The sequence below is a fragment of the Pseudopodoces humilis genome, chromosome 19, assembly GCF_049639895.1.
Source record: "Pseudopodoces humilis isolate 2021_Gansu_Grassland_sample_001 chromosome 19, ASM4963989v1, whole genome shotgun sequence".
NCBI lineage: Eukaryota > Metazoa > Chordata > Aves > Passeriformes > Paridae > Pseudopodoces > Pseudopodoces humilis.
In genome coordinates, this window is record NC_142218.1 from 1,892,004 (window position 1) to 1,912,602 (window position 20,599).

At 42.5% G+C, this 20,599-nt stretch overlaps 1 protein-coding gene across 1 annotated transcript in view; it reads right to left on the reverse strand.

Moving 5' to 3' along the window:
- Positions 1-20,599, reverse strand: part of MMP24 (matrix metallopeptidase 24) — a 44,334-nt gene that overhangs the window by 17,842 nt on the left and 5,893 nt on the right. The window contains exons 3-4 of the mRNA XM_005533281.2: positions 17,714-17,830; positions 15,440-15,744 (exon numbers count right to left, since the gene is read on the reverse strand). Of these exons, the coding sequence (XP_005533338.1) occupies positions 15,440-15,744; positions 17,714-17,830 (422 nt within the window). The remainder of the gene's footprint in view (positions 1-15,439; positions 15,745-17,713; positions 17,831-20,599) is intronic.

Below are 20,599 nucleotides of genomic sequence, written 5' to 3' on the forward strand. Positions count from 1 at the left end.
TCTTTTGCAGAGAATTTACAGAAAATGGCCAACAAAATGATCACTCTATTACCACTGGCTCCTTATCTGAGTGCTGCCAGGAGAGGTGAGAGCGCAGACAGTCTGCTAATCAGTGGTGGAGTGAGTGCTTTGTGCCCCTTCTGTGTCCTCTGGTGCCATGCTCTGATCTGCCCTGGACCAACAAATTGTAGAGGAGGTCTGCAGGCACCTGGCAAGGCATGAGGAAGGACAGAGAAGACCAGGACACTGTCCGTGTCTGTGTCCTAACACACACTGTGCCGTGTGGGCAGCCCCATCTCCTCCAGCATGGGCTCCTCAATGTGCTTTTATTCTGCCGGACTCCTGGCACTGCCATGTGTGCAGGAGATGAGCACAGGTAGCTCCATCCTGCCCCACTCCCACACAGGGAAAAGGTTGGCTTGGATCTCAGTGGTGGAAGACAGAAGGAAGAGGGAGGAAAGAAGGGTTAGGATGCTTCCTGACAGGAAGAAGAAAGGATGAGGAGCGCTGTCAGGTGCAGAAGCTGGGAGCAGTGCGAAGTAGGGGTACCTTCAAATCTACAGGAACACATTCCTCTTCAGTCCCATGGGCCTGGGACCCTCATCTCTTTAACCTAGTGTGGTCCCTGGATGCCTTACTCCATAAGGGCACTGGAAAGTGACCCAGGCAATGCTGTGTAGGGATGAAGATACAGCCAGGAAGGACTGATGTAAGGGTCTCCTCACGGCAGTAAAATATCTGAGCTCTCAATTCTGCCTGAATTTGGGCTCCTCTGGTTTTGTTTTTTTTTTGGCAAAGCAGAAACCAAGAGCATTTGCAATCACACACTTGCAATCAGTTGTCAGTGGCAGTTCAGTAGCTGCTCTGCCTCTCCAAAGAGCTTCCTCACACCTCCAACTGCACCTGCCTTGGAGGCACCAAAGCTCAGTTCAGTGTCGAGCTCTTCTTGAGACAGGAGTTGCAACAGTGACTCACACAGAACCATCTCCACTTTTTAATTTAAATAGTTACTGCTTCACTGTTACCCATAAAAACATGACAAAGCAGTTCCCAGGGTCTGTGAGCCTCCACAGCAGGGAGCTTTGCCAGCCTCTGAAGATACCTGAGGTCAGTACCAAACAATGCTCCCCCAGCCATACATATCACCACAAAATGGTTAAATGCTCTAAACATTTGAGTTGGAGGGTGAAAGCATCTGAATATGCAAGACATGTTAAAATATATACATGCATTTCAAATTTTCAAATGCAATTGTCCAAAAACATACACAGCCTAAACTTTAGCCACATATTTATGTAAAATTTTAGAATTTCTGTATTTGGGAAGTCCAAATGGAGACCTACTTAGTAATTTTTTCTCATCCGTGGTTGAAAATCTGGTGTGTGTAGAACAAGTCAACACAATGTCCAACAGCAAGTATAAAATCCATGAAGTAGTTTTATGGTAAAGTTTGGAGAACTGATCACTCTTCACAGGTTTTCAAAAACACTCAAGCTTAGAAGATGCACCCAGGTTCCAAATGAGATTCAGAGATTCAATATCCTTTGGCAAAATTGAATTAACTTAAGCCTCCTGTATCACCTAAATGCTCATGAAAGCATCATTTTCACTGCTACCACAACTACTCACATGTGGAAGTCCACAGTAAAGCTCACTTAGTACAGAGCTGACCTCATGAGACCCTGCTCATCACTCAACACAGGCTCATAGTCTGTGCCAGTGCTCAGGGACATCTTCCCTCACCTTTCCTTGGTAGCATTTTCCTCCTTTCTAAAGTATCTGCAGTATTTGTGCTGCCAGTAGGTCTAGAACTTGTCTCTGTGTAACTCTACATATAATCTATGGAAGTGACTTGCCTCTATGTGTTAAAACTTTACCAGGAGCATAAGATCAGGCACTATCTTAAATTAGTTTTAAATAGCTTTCAATCACTTGTTTCTGCCCAAAATAAATGCCAGTCCACTTTACAGGTGGAAAATGAATCCCACAGACTCATAGGATGGTTGAGGCTGGAAGGCACCTCTGGAGATTGTCTGGTCCAAAGTCCAGCTCAAGCAAGGTCAAGTAAAGCAGGCTGTCTTGTCAGATTTTGAGTGTCAGGTTTCTCATACTGCGAAGTCCTGCACAGGGCACTCCAGATGTGCCAAGCAGAAAGGAAGGATCATCACCTTGCTGGCATTGACTTGCTGCCAGCACTCTTCCAGAGGCAGCCCTGGATGCTGTTTGCCTTCTGTGCTGCTGACTCATGTTCAGCTTGTTGTCAACCAGGAGCCTCAGGTCCTTCTCTGCAAAGCTGCTTCCCAGTCTCTGAGCCACCAACCGTCCAGGGCAGGCCTGTGCATTTCCCCTTGCTCACCTTCCTTAGGTTCCTGTCAGCCTACTCCTCTAGCCTCTCAAGGTCTCTGAACAACAGCTTCACTGGGCACTGCTACCAACCACTCCAGATTTCCTGTGATCTTGACTTGCTGAATGTGCACTCTGCTGCATCACTGATGTCATTTCATCAAGCTGTTAGTACTGATCTCATTCAACTCCTCTGACACATATCCTGAACTTCTCCATCTTGTGGTTTCCACAGCCAAGGATGCAACTGATCTTCACACTACCCACATTCCTTCAGCTATCAGGTCCAGAAGATCATAATTTTTTGTTCCTCGATCACCAGTGAGACAACCAGTAAGAATTCTGAGATGATCAGCAAGATGAAGGCTCATTCCTGAAGAAGTACCTCAGCCATGAGGGGTGTCAGGCCAATCATCTCTTCCACTATGGAACAGAAACACACCCTTTTCCCAGCTATGCTTAGGAAACACAGCTGTGGAAAACAGCTGCTGCTGTCCAGTTTTAAATCACCATTCTGACTGGCAGTTGTGTGAGAATGCCACAAAGCACAGAAAATGCTGGCTGGGAAGCTTTGTTGCAACTAGAGGTAAGAAACTCTCAATGAAATGAACTGTCCCAGTTCCAGCACACCCACAGCAAGCAGGTCAAGAGTGGAGTAGAAAAGCTCTCCTCCTCCATGGACAGGAGGCCACCCAAACCAGAGCAGTGATAAACCCCAGGTGGTGGCTGAAGCAGATGAAGTAGAGCTCAAGAGAATTCCTAGAAAGTGAACTGACCTCCAAAGATAGCAGGACAAGAAGCTCCTCTTAATTCTTTCCAAGTACCTTGATTCTCAGTGCTGTGGTTGCTTCTCATCTGCTTTTGCTGGGAAGCAGTCATGGCAGAAGAACACATAGCTCCCTCTCCTTCTGCTCTCTGCCCTGGCCAAAAATTTCTCACCACAGCTTAATCCTCTCATTCTTCTATTTCAGACTCCTCTTAGACACATCTGTTGACCTTTTCCTTCCAGTATGCCTGTGTCATCTTGCTTTCTCCATCCTGCTGTAAACTCTAAGGGGGTCCCAGGTCTGAAACAACTACATCATTCTCAGAGAACAAGTGAGACAGCATTTCAAGGGAGGAGGAGATGGGAGAAAGAAGTCTTTTTCAAAAGCCCAGAGTTCTCAAAAATCCAGCTCTGGATTCATTATCCTATTTTCTCTTGAAAGGTCACTTGATATTAATAATACTTTTGAGGAACAAATTCCTTTTAATTTGCTAACGGTAGGGAATTCCATAGCATGGAAGAGAACACATTGTTAATTTCCTTTTGAAAGGGTGGGCTAGGATTTGCTCTGAAAAGAAAATATTGAGGTATAAACCCACCAATATCGTTCTTTCCTCCCACAGCACTCAGCCTGGAGCTGTGAAGGCTCTCTGTGTTCTCACCCACTGCTGAGCTGGGGGAGTCTGGATAGGAGCTTGTACCTCCTACATTGTTTCTGCTGGTTCTTGAACATACAGAAAGGTCTCTGACCTCCCAGTTTGTCGTATTTCTTGTCCAAAATAGTGTCCATTTTGTCCCATAGTGTCCATCTTCTTGAAGCAAGATTCAGATGGAGAACTAACAGCCTAGCTTGATGCTTGGCTACAGAAACAAGGTCAGGCAATGGGATACAGCTCCTTAATTTCCTGTTCAACCCACTCCCCCAAGACCAAGTAACAACAAAACCTTGCACTCAGAGTGTCCCAGGCACCTGGGTAAGACAGTAGGGTTAAGATGGATCTGTACTTGGAGGAAACAGTCCCAAGAGAAATACAACAATTTTTGCTCATTTACACCATCTGTACAAAACACACAGGTCTGGTCAGAGACCTGCCTGAGTTTCCTCCTTCCCAGTTCCCAGGAGGCAGCCAAAAGTCCACCAATGAGCACTAGAAAGAAGATGACCCTGGTAAAACTGGTGGGAGGGAGTAAGTCAGCTCACTGAGTGAAATAGTTCCACCTGCTATGCTAAACACAAAGAAACACAGTTAATTTAGCTTTTGCTGATGTATTTTCCTCCCCAGCACAATGCTATCACCACAGAAAATGACAACTGAGGACATACCTATAAAAGCATCCTCCATTATCATGATGCCACACCAGGTGAATACACTGCTTACCTTACATCCAGCTCAATGGCTCAATACAACTTGAAACATAGGTTTAAGTTGAATTTTCCTAATTAAAAACAATCTGTGTTCAGGATAAACCTCATTAGCTGGTGTGCTCCCAGATGAGCTAACTTTAGATAAACTGCAATATAATCCCACATCAAACCCACATCTTTGGTGAAAGGACTTTCAAATTGTTTGTAATGTTCTACTTTTCCCTGCAGAGTAAAGAAACACATGGTTTTATTGCAACAGCACAGAGAACACCGAGTCATAGATAAACTATTTATGTATGAACTTCCTTCAACTCTCAAGCTCCATTCCTCCTGATACTTTGATTTTAATCTTCCTCTGGAAAAAACTTTCAATAGTTAATAGACACCCTGAGAAAGCTTTTCTTTCTGAAATTGCCAGCACTTGCCTTCTTGTACCGTGTCATTCCTTTTAACTATGAAAATCCACACCAAAACACTTTATTTGGCCAAGTAATTCACTGAGTAACTCCTGTAGGTCAGCGAAGCCACTTGCTGAAATGCCTGACAGTTCATAGCAGCAGGTAGCAGGGACTCCATTAGGGCAGTGCTATCAGTTATTGCCATCAGTGTTTATCCCTGAGCATGTGGATAAGCTCTGGAGAGCACACAGCACTGGGGACTGTAAATCCAGGATACAGCTTCCAAGACAACAGAAGTACAAATAATATTGCATATCAGCAGAAAAGAGACTGAATCTCTGCTCTTTGTCGTGTTAGTTTTATACTTTATGAACTGTGTCACTCTGCCAACACATGTACATATTGAAGTGTACCCAGACACAATTAAAAAGACACATGAAGGTTATATTTTGAAATTTTATTAAAGTAAGCATGATACTAAAGAAATCAGATGATTGATTGTGTGTGACAATAGCATGCCTCAGGTAATTACAGAAGAGATGGTGTGAACTAAACGTGCTTTAAATAAAATGATCCCTTCCACCCCAACAGTCATGTAGAGACAACTATTTCCCAAGCACAACTTAAAGAAGCTTTAGGGCTACTCTAAGCTATGCCTTGGTTCTTTCATCTTCAGACCTGGTAGGTCTGACCTGCTCAACAGAAGAACATGTGATTTGTCTGTGCTCCTCCATTCACCTCCACAACACGCTCTGCTCAAGGAAAGCTTTTCAGTCTTCTGAAGACCCTGAAGAAGGGGTGATACTGCTCTGTGGAATTCTGTGGTAAACAGCTGTTCCATCTAGAAAGGAAGAAAATGCATGTTAAAAATAAATCCAAGTGTTACCTTGTTCATAAGCAATTACTGGTATGTGTAGCAATGAACGTGTATGTTGCTTCTTATGGAATTAATGAAAATTCTGAAAAGTGTCTAAGCAGCTTCCCTGGAGAAAGAAGGACTGAGCTGCAGTTTTGACAGCAACTGTACCACAGCCATGTTAAACTGATCCCCACGAGACCAAGGTACTGCAGAAGGACAAAGAACCACATTATGTTACCAATGTGTAAGGTAACTTGCCTTTATTGCACAAAAGGCAGCATGCAAATCAGGGCTGGTAGCTGTGCTGCACACCTTACTAATGGTGCAAGCTGTGCTTTATCTGACATGGACAGAGGGCATTATGAGGACAACCTCCTGTAGAAACTCAGAGGAGAAATACAAACTAATGGTCTGGAATGGAGACCAAAACTGACAGAGTGTGCAGGCAGAGAGAGGGGCAGTTGTACCACTTCAGCTGGCTCAGCAGCTTGACAGTCAGTGGAGTAGGAGTCTTCTGCTGAAAAATTAACCCCACCTTTCACAAATGTAGGTTGTAATTCCATAAACAAATCAATAGCAAAGAATTACTAATCCCAAAATAAAAATACGTATTTGCCTCTACCAGCAGAGAATTTGGTAGAACAGACAGTAAAGCAGTAAAGAAAAAAAATTATCATAGAAACACAAAAAAAGTAGATAAGACTTTCATTCCATCAGTCTTGAAAAGGAGCCGTTTGTATTTTAAAAGTATTTAAATACAGCAGGGTCATCTGACAGAATTCAGTCCTGACCCAGCTGTAGAAACACTGGAAGGTAACTAAAAAACCTCAGGTCCTGGCACAGGCAGTGTGGACAATCCAGTCTGTGATATCTGAAATCCTTTTCTGCCCATCAGGTTGAAATGATATTTAATTCCTGATGCTGGCAACAGAGCAAGTGTTGTTCTGGAAGCTATGAAAGTAGTTCTGTGCCACAACAAGGGTGTTCTCTAGAACAGGAGACTTTGTGTCTTCGTCCTCCCCTGACAAATAAAGTTCCTGATAGGGCTGTAAAGCCTGAGTAGAACTGAGACACATGAGAGCTGGGATGGAAGAGTCATATTCTTGGTGGATTTGGGTAGAGAAGGCAATGCTAGTCAAACTGTTTTCAAACTGTGAACTCTCCTTCAGAAACAGAAGAGAAAACAAAAAAGTAATTTAAGCAACTCCCAAGCTTGCTGCTCGTGTGTGATGACAAAATCCAGAGTATTGGGTGTCATTTCCCTTCTGATGCTACAGTCCACCTCTACCTGTAATGACCTGCAACTCTTTACAAGAATTCCTCTAGCTCTCTTTTTTTTGCCTCCTGATGGCCTGTTGTTTTTTCTCCTCCCACCTTCAGCAAGTGGAATGCAGCAAGTTTAATAAAGATACTGCTCCATTTTGGCTCATTTCACATCATTAGTTTCTGCTTTACAACAGGAAAGTGATAAAAAGAGACTTTTTGGCTCACCTTGATTCTTGCAACCTGGTTTTTTTCACAGTTTGTTTTTTTTTTCCTTCCTTTTTAAGGGAATGACACATCATTTTGATCCTTACTGGCTTTTCCCTGTGAATCCCAGAGTATTTCATTCTCTGTGAAAAGAAGTAAAATATTTTACTTTGATTATATATAAATCAATAGGATTCCAAATACTACAGAACTATATTCATACTTTCTGTATTGAAGGACTACTAACAAATGCAATGGGATAACATTTTTCTTTGAAGAACACTGTGAACAGCAGGTGTATTGACAAGTACCATCAGGTGTATTTACAAGTACAGTGTTTTGAAAATTTAGAATTTGGAGATGACTCTTATTAATGAATTCCAGCTGTAATCAATAACTAGCACTGCCAAGCTTTAAAATCCAGCCTGCATTGTGAAGCCACTGCTGTTTGTAGAATGACAGAAAACACACCAAAAGAAAGCAGTACTTACAGAGAGGGTGTCCAGAGGTGGAGAGGGGAATCTGAAGATGGAAATCTTCCTCATGTGCTGATGGGCTTCCTCTTTTCTCCTTCTGGTTGACAGGACAGGGGTGTAATCTCAAACTGTTGCTGATTTAAGCTGCCTGATTTGATTTAATTTTTCTGTGGCTGGCTGTCTTGAAATCACGTGTCTATATCCTTGCTCAAATTAGCATAGGATGTGAGAGAGCTCTGGCTTATGGGAATGAGTCTCTCTCCAAGCAGCTACAGTATGAAACCAGTGTTAAGTAGGTATGTCCTGGAGATTAAACACTGAACTGGTCTTCAATGAACAAAGTACCAAGCAACAGCATGACCTGGTGATGTATCATCAAAAGGCCTAAGAGAATAAATTGAAATATTAATACAATTTATGCCCCACTTGACTTCAAACGTGCATATGAAAGTCTTCCAGGTCTTCTGTGTTAAGGGACATGTGAGTAACTTCAAAGCAGCTCTGGTTTTCACTCTGGAAAACGCTGATGCTCATTTTCAACAACAGCGTCAAAAGCCTGAAAAATAATGATGGATTCAAAATGCCATTTGTTAGAACAAAATTCTTTAGATGTGGAGATGCTCTGTATCTGAGAAATAAAAAAGAAAATTAAAAATCTACTTAGCAGCCAAACAGCACAAAAATTACACATATCCTCTGTTGTGAGTTACTCATTGTATTCATACTCTGTAGACTGCTGGCCTGAATACTTCCACAGAAAATGAACATGAGAAAAAGTGGTAAAATAAAAAAGAATGAGACAAAGCGAGGCAAGATGCAGAGGAAACAGGAATTAATTGAGGAGAAAAGACTACTAAGTTCTGTAAGTTTGCTGGGTGAAGGTACAGAGGTTAAGGTGCTTTTCCAAGCAGGCACTGCACTTGCACAAGTCAGGTAATTGAGGAGCAAGCAGAGAGTAGAGTCAACCTAGGAAAATGAATGTCCCTACAAACCTCAAAGACAAAAAGAAAGGAAGAGCTGGATACTCTGCATTCCTCATAGTTCCCTCCCTCCACATCAAATATCACAACTGTAATCAAACAAAACAAATAGGATAAATAATGTTTAGCCAGCAATGTTTCCAAAGTGACTGGAAACACCTGGAAGTCTTGGATAATGAAGAATTGTATGACTAGATTTTGCCTAGAAAAAGCCAAACCTACTGATACATCCCCCTTAATACCAGAGAACCCCTTGGATATTGTAACATACATTCTATGTTTATAGGATTAGTCTAGTCAATGCTCCATAAACCTTGTACATTCAGGCATTAAAAACAAAAAAAAGGAACATCTTCAAAAGGATCAAACAGCAAAAAATATTGCCAGCTACCTTTTCATGCATCTGTGAACATCACCAGTACTCCCTTATTGAAGATTTCAATATTAAACAGTTTCAGAAGGAAACTAGCTGATAGAAACAGAGGATTTTATGAGCTGAATACCTTGCTATGGCTCAGAGTTGCCATGAGATGTAATTGCAATTTGCTTTTAAGTTCTAGGAACTCCAATTCTGTCTATGGCAGTGCTAAAGAATTCTGGGAAAATATTGAAAAAGATTGAAAAAAAAAAGATTGAAAGGCATGGCTGGAAGCCACCAAGTTTAACTTTCTACTTCAAGCAGAGCTAATCTCAGAACTACATCAGGTTGCTCAGGACATCATGCAGCCACATTCCAAAAGTCTCAAAGGCTGGAGTCCCCACAAACTCTCCAGGTGCAGCCTCTGAGGTCTACCACTCTGTAGGTGAAGAAGTTTTTACCTTAAACCCCAGGTGGATTTTTTTCTTGTTGCAGCTTGTGCCCCTTGCCTTTTGTTTCTTTTTCTGCTCTTCCACCTCCAAGAAGAGAGTTCCTCTCTCCTCTCTAATAATCTCCTCAGGTGGGAGACTATTAGATGCTTCCTTCCCATCCTCCTTTTCCTCACTGGGCTGACCTAGTCCAGTTTCCCTGGTTTCATCTTGCTTACAGGGATACAAATGTCCAAAGAATCAAGAAGGTTCGTGATGTTAATATTGCCAAGACAGAAAACAGTAAACCTCCAGTGAAGACTCTGAAGTACTTTGAACACACTGATCAGCAGATTAAACATGGGCTCAAAGCTCTGCATTCCCCCAAACAGGCTTGTCATGATCACTGGCTGTCAGTAAGCTCCAAAATTAGCTACCCCAATCAAAATTTTCTCCTTGAGATCCTTGCTGAATATTCACATTCATCAGCCTAGACAACATTTGGCTGCCCTGAAAAAGCTGGTTGAGTTCCTGAGCATATGCCATGTCCAGATGGTGACTCCAGGAGTGCTTGCTCTGCTCTTCCACTGAAATAATGCTATTCCTTGTGGCTGAATCACAGGGAAAAAGCCATCCAGTTCCTCTCCTCTGTGGCTGACAGTACCTTCCCAAAGGTGGTTCAGACCCTTTTCCTCCAGAGCTTCTACAGAAGCTCCTGCACTGAATTAGCACTGAATTAACTGAAGGTGACCTGTGAAATCTCATCTCCCATACTGCTTCTGCCAGCGTCTTGCAAACTCTGTCACTATTTGGTTGGCTTTCTCTCAGAAGCCCTGAACAGGAAACTTTCCAAAGAAGCCTCTGCAGGAACCCACTGGAAGCTGTGGGGGACACACTTAGTCAGGACAATTATAAAATTTGTTTACTTGCTGTTAGCAAAGCTCTGCATTTCTTACCAACATCTAAAAAGCTGCCACAATGCTCATCCTACATTTACAGAGAAAACTTGGTACGGGTGTGGAAGAGAGGCACTGAAAGATGAGCCCTGTGATCTGTACAATGACCACATGATGTGAAGCTGAGCCACACTGGAGCTGGTACAGAAGGAACTCATCAGCTGTGGATGTCTCCTGAAGGAGCTGGAGTGGCTGCCCTGGGCAAGCTCCTCCCTAAAATGCGACATGACAACAGATGACAGCGAGGGTCTTAGAGGCCAACTCTGGGCATGGTGAAAGAAATAAAATCTGGTGATCCCTGGCAGAGTATGAATACCCCAGGTCTTACCTCATTTTAGTATTAAAAAGATTCTCTGATCTACCTGCAGGGGGTTGACAGACACCACAGATTTAGTGGTATGGTGTTAGCAACATGCGTAACAGCAATGAATTTTTGCTTTTAAAACACCAGGAGGGAGATTTGCCTGGGATTATTATTAATACTATTTGTAATGTTAAACTGGAGATAAAAATTTACTTTCTATAATTAATCTGGATTTAACAAATGTTTGAGTTGTCAGGGGCATGTAAGAGCCGTATATCATGTGGATATTTAAACTGACACAACTGACTTTCAGTCACTCAGGATTCCTTTTCAACTTGTTTTTAGAGTTATATACATCTATAATTATTATTTCCATATAAAAGCTAGTAAATACTTGATTTGGCTACTTAATAATGTATTTCATGCATCCCCCCTGTGCTTGAGCCAAGTCAGGTGCCCAGTACTGCCAAGTCTGTTCACTCCCTTTCAGGCTTTTGCTGCCTGAGGTGGGCAGTTCAAAGCCTGCTCAGCTGTTTTTACAGCACATTTCAAGTACAAAACACCCAAAACTTCAAGAAAGGAGAGGAGAGTCTGGTGTTCCTTCTGATAAAACCAGCGGTTGGGACACTGAGCCTGCGCTGACACGGGCCAGTGACCAAACGCTGTATTTGAGCAGCCAGGAGGGGCCCTGCGGCCAGGGAGCAGCTACACTCCAGGTCCTGCTGAAAGACAGGGACTCCAAACACAGATTCACCTGCATCCATGTGCCAGGCACCAAAGCCTAACAAGTCTGGGACCAGCTAAAGCCCAACAGCTGCTTTCATTCCTATTGAAGAGCACCTTCCAGGAAAAACACGAGGTCAGTCCCCACCACTGTGACCATGCCAGCTCCTGTGTGGTTGTGTAGATGACTTATTTCTAAATACTCCCTCTCTTTTTCAGTTGCATCTTGTTCACCACATCACTTCTCTGATTTGCCTTGGCTCCTCCAACATTCTGCTTCATGCTTCCAGCTGCTCTCATCATTATCACTGGGAAACAAATGAATTCTGTATCCCATGATCCCAGTTAATAAGAGCTGCTTCAGGATTTCAACTTCCTACTTGGCTTTGCCCATCCTTATCATAAGATTATCTAAATTAATCTTTCATAGCTTGCTTATGAGAATGCCAGAGAAGGCAGTACAATTATGAAGATTCATCAGCAACCATAAATTGAAAGTACAGTCTTATTTGGCTAAATAAACTGAATGCCTGAGTGGAACTTCAACTGATATCCAGGGGGAGGAAACTCTGCATTCACTTTGAAAGCCTATGCAAGGGTCATTCTTCACAGTAAAAGAAAACAGAAGGGTTGGTGCATGTGCCCCTATTACCAAGGGCTCAAGAGGACAAGCACAGCTGTTACGATTACACCAATGATTTTAAGGGAAATGGTAGCAGCCATGCTGTCCACAAGGGCAAAATCAGTATAATGATGACAATGCAAAATGATAATGAGTATATAAATCCCAAATAACTATACCCTAGCTGGGATGATGAAGTTGACAATAACCACAGTGGATTACCACAAGGCATCTTTACAAGACAGAAGCTTTCATCAAGGGGATACACCACATTCTCCATGTACAAATTTGAGACGGCTGTTTGCACAGAAAGATCTGCTCAAATAATTCTTATTTTTCCTGAGTGGATGAAATTTCATGTGAAACATTTCACTTTTATCCATATAATTTATACTGCTAGTGAAGGCTGCAATGCAGCTCTTCTGTGGGGTGACAGCTGCTTCCAAACACAGATGGACTGGACCTCTGCTGGTGCCACAATACAGCATAACAAATGCAGACTCACAAAAGCAAAGCTTCAGATCTGACTGGAATAACTGTAATAAAATTATTCGGGTGAGACATCAGCAAAATATTCTAAGGATCTATGGCACCAGTTTCAGCATTCTCCTGTTGACAGGAGATTTACCTTCACAAGTGCAAAGCTAAAAGAACTCCAAGGCAGATTGCTCAAAATTTCCCTTTTACAAATATACATTCTTGTCAGGAGAGGAACATTTTACACTGTGGTATTTTGTGGGTTGATGTAAAGACACCATTGTTACTTCAATGACTCCTATAATCATTGAACAGATACTGAATGGCCAAACCAGTTTCTCTTTTGCACGTGAATGAGACCTTTGCTAATGATTTACTGGTAAGGCTTTTTTATTATTTCACTGAGACTTCTTCAATCCCAGACTGATCAACCCTGTTGCCACAAAATACATATCTTAAGGACAAGCAACACCATCTTTAAAGAAATACTTCCTGTTAAACAGATTATATTGTCCCCACTAATACCTTACTTTCAATGAAAATTGGCAGTGAACTGAGCAGGAAACCTCTGACCAAGAAACTGTTCAAGCCCTGCTAAAAGCATTTCAAACAGAACACATCAGAGCTGAGAACCTGAAGCTATTGAGTGTTCCAGTGACAAGGAATAGTGAAACAGAAGGAAACCCCTCCCTGGAGAGGCTTGGATCATCCAGTGAGGAAGCAGGACACCTTCACAAGTGCACACCAAAGATAAGGATGCAGACAAAACTAAATTCCTCACACAACAGGTCTATAATGCTCTGACTACAGCATTACCCTGTCACTCTCAAAACATCAATTTCTCTTTCTACCATCAACATTTCCCCCAGATGGAATGGTCAAATACACCCCCCCACCATTCTCAACATCCTCACTGGTGACTTTTAAGAGAGCCTGTGCAGCCCAGTCTATGCAGCACAGTAATCTGAAAGCAAATACACAGCTGACATCCTCTGAAAAGGAAATCTCAATTCTTCCATCAATTCTTACACAAACTTCACATCAGCCCTTCAAATACCAATTCATGAACTTTGAGGACACCACCCATGACAGTCACTCAGCACAGAAGAAAAATACATCATGTTTTTGAAAGAGCCACATGGATAAGAACAGCACAAAAATAGCTTTTATAAAAAGAGAGACCCTCTACTTATTGTATACATTGCTCTCAAACACCATCCTAAAAAATGCATTTAAAAAAATGCTCAAAGAAGGGATCACCTATGGTAGAACATCCTACCAAAGGATGGAAAATCTGCAGAGCCATCCCTGCCAGTCTTTAAGCTGGCTCCCAACTCTGCTAAGCTCATCTCAGAAGGTTTGTGCAAAAAATGAGAATAGAAAAAAACAAGTACAACTTATCAAAACCTTCCCTTCCATCTTCCCGTAAGGACCTTCTACCCCAGATACCAGCACTCCCAGGTCTCATACATGGGCTTTCCTGGGAAGTCATATCCCATAGCTGAGCTCAAGCAACTACTGAGACCAGACTGAAGTGGCACAGAGCACTGACACACACAAACACACCTTGCTGCTGCAGCTCTCACAAGGTAACCACTCAGTCTCTGACAGTCTGTCACACCCCATCCTGGAGGGAGCCCTCCAGCCACAAACCTAGGAATAAAAATTCCTAACATTTCAAGACATCAAAACACTGCTTCTTGGTCACACTACAACTTCCCACAGTCTCCACACTCCCCCTTCCACACCCCACCTCTCTCTTTCTCAGCCTACACCTCCTCTAGTCATTTACACATGCCAGGAAATGTTACTTCTCTTTTCCTACAAAGACAAGTGTCATATACCCTCTGCTTTCCTACAAATTAGCACTCCCTCGATGAACCTGACAGCTCCATTTCCTGTCAAAGATGATCTGATACCGACTCACAACTCTGAGGGATTTTCCCCATTTGCAATCCAGTCTGAAAGCAAGCTGTCACCTTTAGGCCAGGCCTGAAGGTGGCTTGTGTGCCTGAAAGCTTTTCTTCTTTTCAAACGACACTGTTCGGTCTAGTGAAAGACATCATCTCTGCATATGTCCTTAGGCGTCATGGGCTGTTTTTATATGGTTTAAAAATCAAGACATATTTACAGTCCAAGTAAACTTTTAATCCTTATCAAAATATCAAAACATTATTTTGAATCCCTAAAGGCTTAAAGACATTTTTCCCAAACCATTACGACTGTAGAAATTGGAGAGATATTTTGTGAGGCCATTGTGAAATTCTGATTATCAGCCTAAACTTTTTACAAGGCATCACTATCATCAATCAAAGGTTTGAAAACAGAACAGAAAGGGCTCTTTGACTTTAGAGAGTAAAATAAAGCTCGAAAGATGCAGAAACTCTTACTGCTTAATAAGATAAAAACAACTGTCCCAATCATCAGTCTCCCTTAACTAATCAGCCAGCCCCAAACTCTCAACAGGATAAGGAATTCCATAGTGCGAGAAACCAAATACGGATCAAAACAAATTGACATTTAAATGTCTTCACTCTCAACTTCACAATTTACACCTTTATAACTAAGTTTAATTGACCCTTGCAAAGTATTCTGTTTGATACAATTTCAACACTTTTGTTCATCTTTTCCCTCCCAGAGTTGTGGTTTTAGTAGCAATTAAGGCCCAAATCTTGAGAGATGTAAGAATCCAGCAGACACATTCTTTTGTTCTCTCCTAAAATTCGCACCATGCACAGCCACAAACAAACTAATAATATTCTTTTCCCATTTAAGATAGAATACATATTTAGAAAGCATCTGAACCACTGTATAGGAGGTGAAAGCTCCACCAAGCAAATACTTTCTAGTTGAAAACTTATCAGTGTTTGCAACCAACTTATCCTTGCTGGGAAAGATGACCTGCACTCTTACCATCATGATTGGAATTTCCCAGGGTCCATGGCTCATCTGAGTCAAAGTGAGTGTCTCCTCCAATTCCAGGTCCAGGAAAGTAAGCGTGAGCCAGGAATCCACCTTCTCCATCAAAGGGAGAACTGTCTCCATGGAAACCAGAAGCAAAAAATATCATAATATCTGCCTCCTTTCTGTCATTTTTAATTTCATGGTAAGGGACCTCTTCAAAGGTAAGTGGTGTCACTCTCTGCCAAACATCAAAAGCCTGACGAATGGCTCTCCTTGTATCAATCTCGCCAACCTTGGGGGTGTAGTTGTGTACACTGTGGGGAATAGAAGGAAGGGATGTTTCAATTGCAGAATACATTTGAGACATATCAAGATATATTGATATAGCCACACAGTTTCAACTTCCAAATGGAAGTTTTTTACAGACACTACTTTGTGCATGCAAAGTTTTGCTGTTACAAAGAAAGTTACCAACAGAACTCCTACCCTGATCTGAAGTCTACATTTATTAACAAGAATCTTCATAATACTTTGGTTGATTTTGGATTACTTCCTAAAAACCTTTCAAGTCTGGGTGTAGACAGTTGAGTAACTTTTTTTTTAAATGTAAACTACTTCCAGTTTTGTCTGAAGTTATGCTAAGATGGAATCTACTATATGAAAAAAAAACCTGATCACTAAAATTTGTTTTGAGAAACAAACTTCGAATAAACTACATGACCTTACTTATATGACCTGCTTCACTCTCCAAACTACTTAAAATATTTTAGAGCTCATAAGAATGATGGATCTGCCAGTTTTATGCAGCCCAGTCCATGATAGCTAAACATACAGAGTTTGGGGAGAGTAACGGGCATTTAACTGCAAATAAATGTCCCATAATTCTAAACCTTATGTTAAAAATGCTGTTCATGGGGTGTTTTGTGTGTGCGCATATAATAGCCTCATGATCTATTAAACTTGACTTGGGAAATATGAAGTATCTATGTCATGGGAACAATTTTCAGTCTTTAATGAAGCTGGCTCAATTTAATATAAACACACACATTCAGTGGTGAATCAAGACACCCATCACTTGAATGTGCACTACAAATACTGAAATAGGAAAGCGAAACAACTACTGGTTTGACAAGGGCAGCAGTGCAGCCTTCTGCCAATCTGCTTCTCTTGCTTATGCTTAAGATATATTTTATTTATATGATTCCATACCACTTTCCCCTAGGGTCCAGAAAAGGTTAGAAGGATCTGATTCTCAGATCTTTGCACACAGAAGGTGTCCCCCTACAATTTGAGTTAAAATAATGATTACTCTTGGAAGCTTTGAACTATTCCCCAGAACAAGTCTCTCCTCCCAGCCTCTGTAGTCCCTCATTGTCACTTGAAACATCCTCCTTCTTTCTCAGAATTCTTGGCAGAAGTGACAGAGTCCCTGATCCCAGTCCCTGATCTTCTTTCTTTTCACACCATCATGTCCCTTCCTAAACATTCTGGCACTTACCCCATGCTGGCCACTCACATTTCTACCTCTTCACCACAGACTTTCCTTCTGTCTTAGCCAGATCTTCTCCTTAATGACTACATCTCTAATTTTCATTCCTTCGTAATCTCCTTTTCCCCACCAAAAAATTTAAAAGGCTGTCATTTAAACAAGAGGGTGGGTTATTTTTAATTTGAAGTGACATTCCTATTGCCAGAAACCTCCACTGGCCATCTTTCAGCAATTGCCTTTCAAAAGCATGACTGACTTGGAACATGCCTCTGGGAAACACTGCCCCTCTGTAACACTCCCTTGACACCTGTAGCTCATCCCAGCTGGCCTAAGTCTGGATAAAAGCAAGAGCTCTATTGCAGGAGCAAAAGTAAAACCTCTGCAAAAATAAATGTTGCAAATCAGTAGAAGGAGAAAGCATCTCATCCCCAAACAGTGATATTCCTTCTGCTTTAATGGTTTGTTAAAGGTGACACATGATCTAAAGGGCAGAGCCTTAGATTTCTAACAGAAGAAAAAGGGCCTTTTACCAAGATTTTTCTGCTGAAATTGCACAACTGATGGCTGTGATTTAGCTGCCTTTACTAATCAGTTATTTTCTAATTGATAACAGACTCTTCAGTTACCCCAGTGCTCTGACAGTATTCTCCTCCACAACATTCTGAGAATGAAAGCCTGGACTAGACATTTTAGGGAGGATCTAGTTTCAATTTAGAAGTACTTACAAATTCTGAATGCCAAACAAGTACAGACCATTTTTTTACACATCAAAAAGGGGGAGGGAGGGGCTGTACCTGTAGGTTATGTGCTTCTGTCTCCACTTCTGGCCAGTGAGTGCATACCGCTTTTTCCTCCGGCTGCGACGTAGGTGAGGATGATCTGGAACTCCACATCGAGGCTTCTTCATCCATCTGCAAGTAAAGGGAAAAAACAAACAAGCTACACACAAGGAGTTTGGAGAAGAGATTCTAGAGAACTCAGGAGGTGACTGGAAGACCTCTGAGAAATGGCCAGTGCTGACCCCAAGAAGGGTTCAGTCCCCCCTCTGTCAGGTTTATCCTCTGCATAGGGCTGTGCTACCCACCTCTGCTAGCAATCCACACACCTCAGCACACCAAAACCACTTCATTTTTGCTTGTGGAAACAGATTCCAGATCACAGTCCCTATGCTTGACAAGAGTTTAATAATGATAATGCCACAAGAGACCCAAATCAAAATCACAGGTGGATGTGCCCTGGGATCAAACTCACCTATTACCTACTGGATCCACTCTCCATTTGGTAAAGTGGTCCTGTGCCACTGAAAAAAAATCCAGTTCATACCTCACTAGGTAAAACTGAACAAGTGCAAACATAACCCTTCCAGATAATAACTAAGGCTTTCACCTGCAATGACCAGAGCATATCCCTCCAGTCTCTGGGTCTCACACACCAAATTCCATTAGGTTCTCCCCATAACCCCTGACTCTTGATGCCACTCATTACATAGGAAACTCTAGACTCTATTGCCAAGCGAACTGGAAGAACAAAGGAGCAAAGGCTGTCCCTTGCATGGGAATCCAGTCAGTATTACCAGAGGCGTCCACTCCTTCCCTACCTCCTTTACCTCCAGCCTTGACAGATCTGTTTCTTTCTTACAGCAGCTTGGGTGTGGTCAAACACTGACAGAAGCTGCCCAGAGAAGAGGCAGAATCTCCATCCTCAGAGACATTCAAAACCAAAATGGAAATGGTCCTGGGCAGCCTGCTCGAGATGTCCCTGTTCTAGCAGAGGGTTGGAGTAGATGACCACAAGATGTTCCTTCCAACCTCAATGATTCTCTGACAGAGAATCAAGGAGAAGGAGAAGTGTTCCTCAAAATACACTTGCTCATGTGGGCACACTCCAGAGAACCCAGAAGTGGCAAACAGAGAAACAAATCTGCCCATCATTGTATGTGGCAGCTGGGGAAGAAAGAGACAGAGTCTGAGGAACTACAGGTACTGGTGTCCACCTGTCCCCAGTCATATCCTTTAAGATTTTGCAGTGCATCCAGGAGAGGGGAGCAGAGCCCAGGAATAATGCAAGCAGACTCTGGCCACAGCCTCCCTCATCCACTGGAATTCTTCAGGCATTTCATGCATTTGATCCACCTACTCTGATGGCAAAGGCAAGTGACACAAAGCCCTTAAAAACACTTTGTAGGACATGCCACTGCCTTGTTACACACAAGAAAAGCATTCTAGCCAGTCCTGCCATTTCTCACAGGACAGCAAATTCTCTCCCCCCTCCTCAATAAGGTTGTTCCCACATCCTTGGCCATCCAAGGGACAGTTTCTGGCCTCCAAATGCAGACATTCCCCCATCAACTGCAGCCAACCAATGGCAAGTAGTCAACACTTGTGTCTAAACAATGTACATCTTATTCAGCAAAAAATATTAGCCCCAGAGTTTTAGGGAGGGAGGGTCTCCCATCACCACTGGACGGTTTACAACACTTTTTGCCAGGACACCTTTCAAATTTAAACCAACCAGACAGACAGACAGACACTGTGCCTCACCAGAAAACTCTTTCAGAACACACACACCTGCTCCCAATTCAGGCAGCCATGTAGCCCTTTCCTGATTCCACTTCCTATATGTAATTCTGGTTGCTTATAAATTTAAGTGCAGTCATCTGTCATCATTTCTCCACGAAGAACAGAGCAAATGAGAGCTGTTATACACATTGCACTGTACCTGACAAGAACCTTAGCTGTGTATATAAAGCCAGCACAGATCTTCCCCACTTACATCACCTCACATTTATCAGCACTGTACATCCTTCAGAAATCCAGGCAACCTGTGGAAATTGGATCTGTCTTGCCCACACAACTGCTGCCACCTTCAAAGAAAAGCAGTACATCTAAGATTTGTTTTTAGAAATATCAATTCAACCTGAACACGCAGTGTTTTTCCAAGCGTTCTTTATTTGTGCTTTTTTGCATTGCTTCTAGCACTTTCCTAGAGAGACCTCCAGCTTACTGTCACCTGTATTCTCCTAGATATTTCCTGAGTTTTCAGGGCTTTTTTTAGTTCCACTCATATGTTATGATACAATGTTTTTATCATAACCTTACACAACCAATAGTGTGAGTCAGGTTTTCACCTCTTGAGCTTCATGGGTTCTCCAGCAGTCTGAACATCACCATCATCAGGACCTGACTATAGTCAGAAAATGACCTTCTGCTTTATCCTCATTAGTATCATCTAGAAGACAAAAAATTAACAGAGCAGTACTACCAAACCAGCTTGCATGTGTAGAGAAGTCACTGGGGCTGTCCAGGGCAGTGCTGACACCAGAAGGACAGTGCTGACACCTCAGCATCCTGTAAGAACACCTTTCCAAGCTCCCAACACTTGCCCTATGCCCAGCTGGCCACAGGAATTCACCCACACACAGCTCAGCGCACTGTTATCAAAGCCAGAACTGCACAGAGACCCCACAGAAAGTGAATTCCCTCCAACAGTCAAATTCCCTGCCCCTCTGCCAGCTCCAGGTACAGGCATAGGGCATCAGGCTGTTCCAGAGGAAGCTGCAATACTGACACCTGGGGCTTTAAGGACTTCCTGAGACAAAGCTTCCAAGGTAGAGCTGCTGAGACTCATGCTGCCCATGGCCCTTAGCTACTCTTTATATAGTTTTTAAACTATATAAAAAC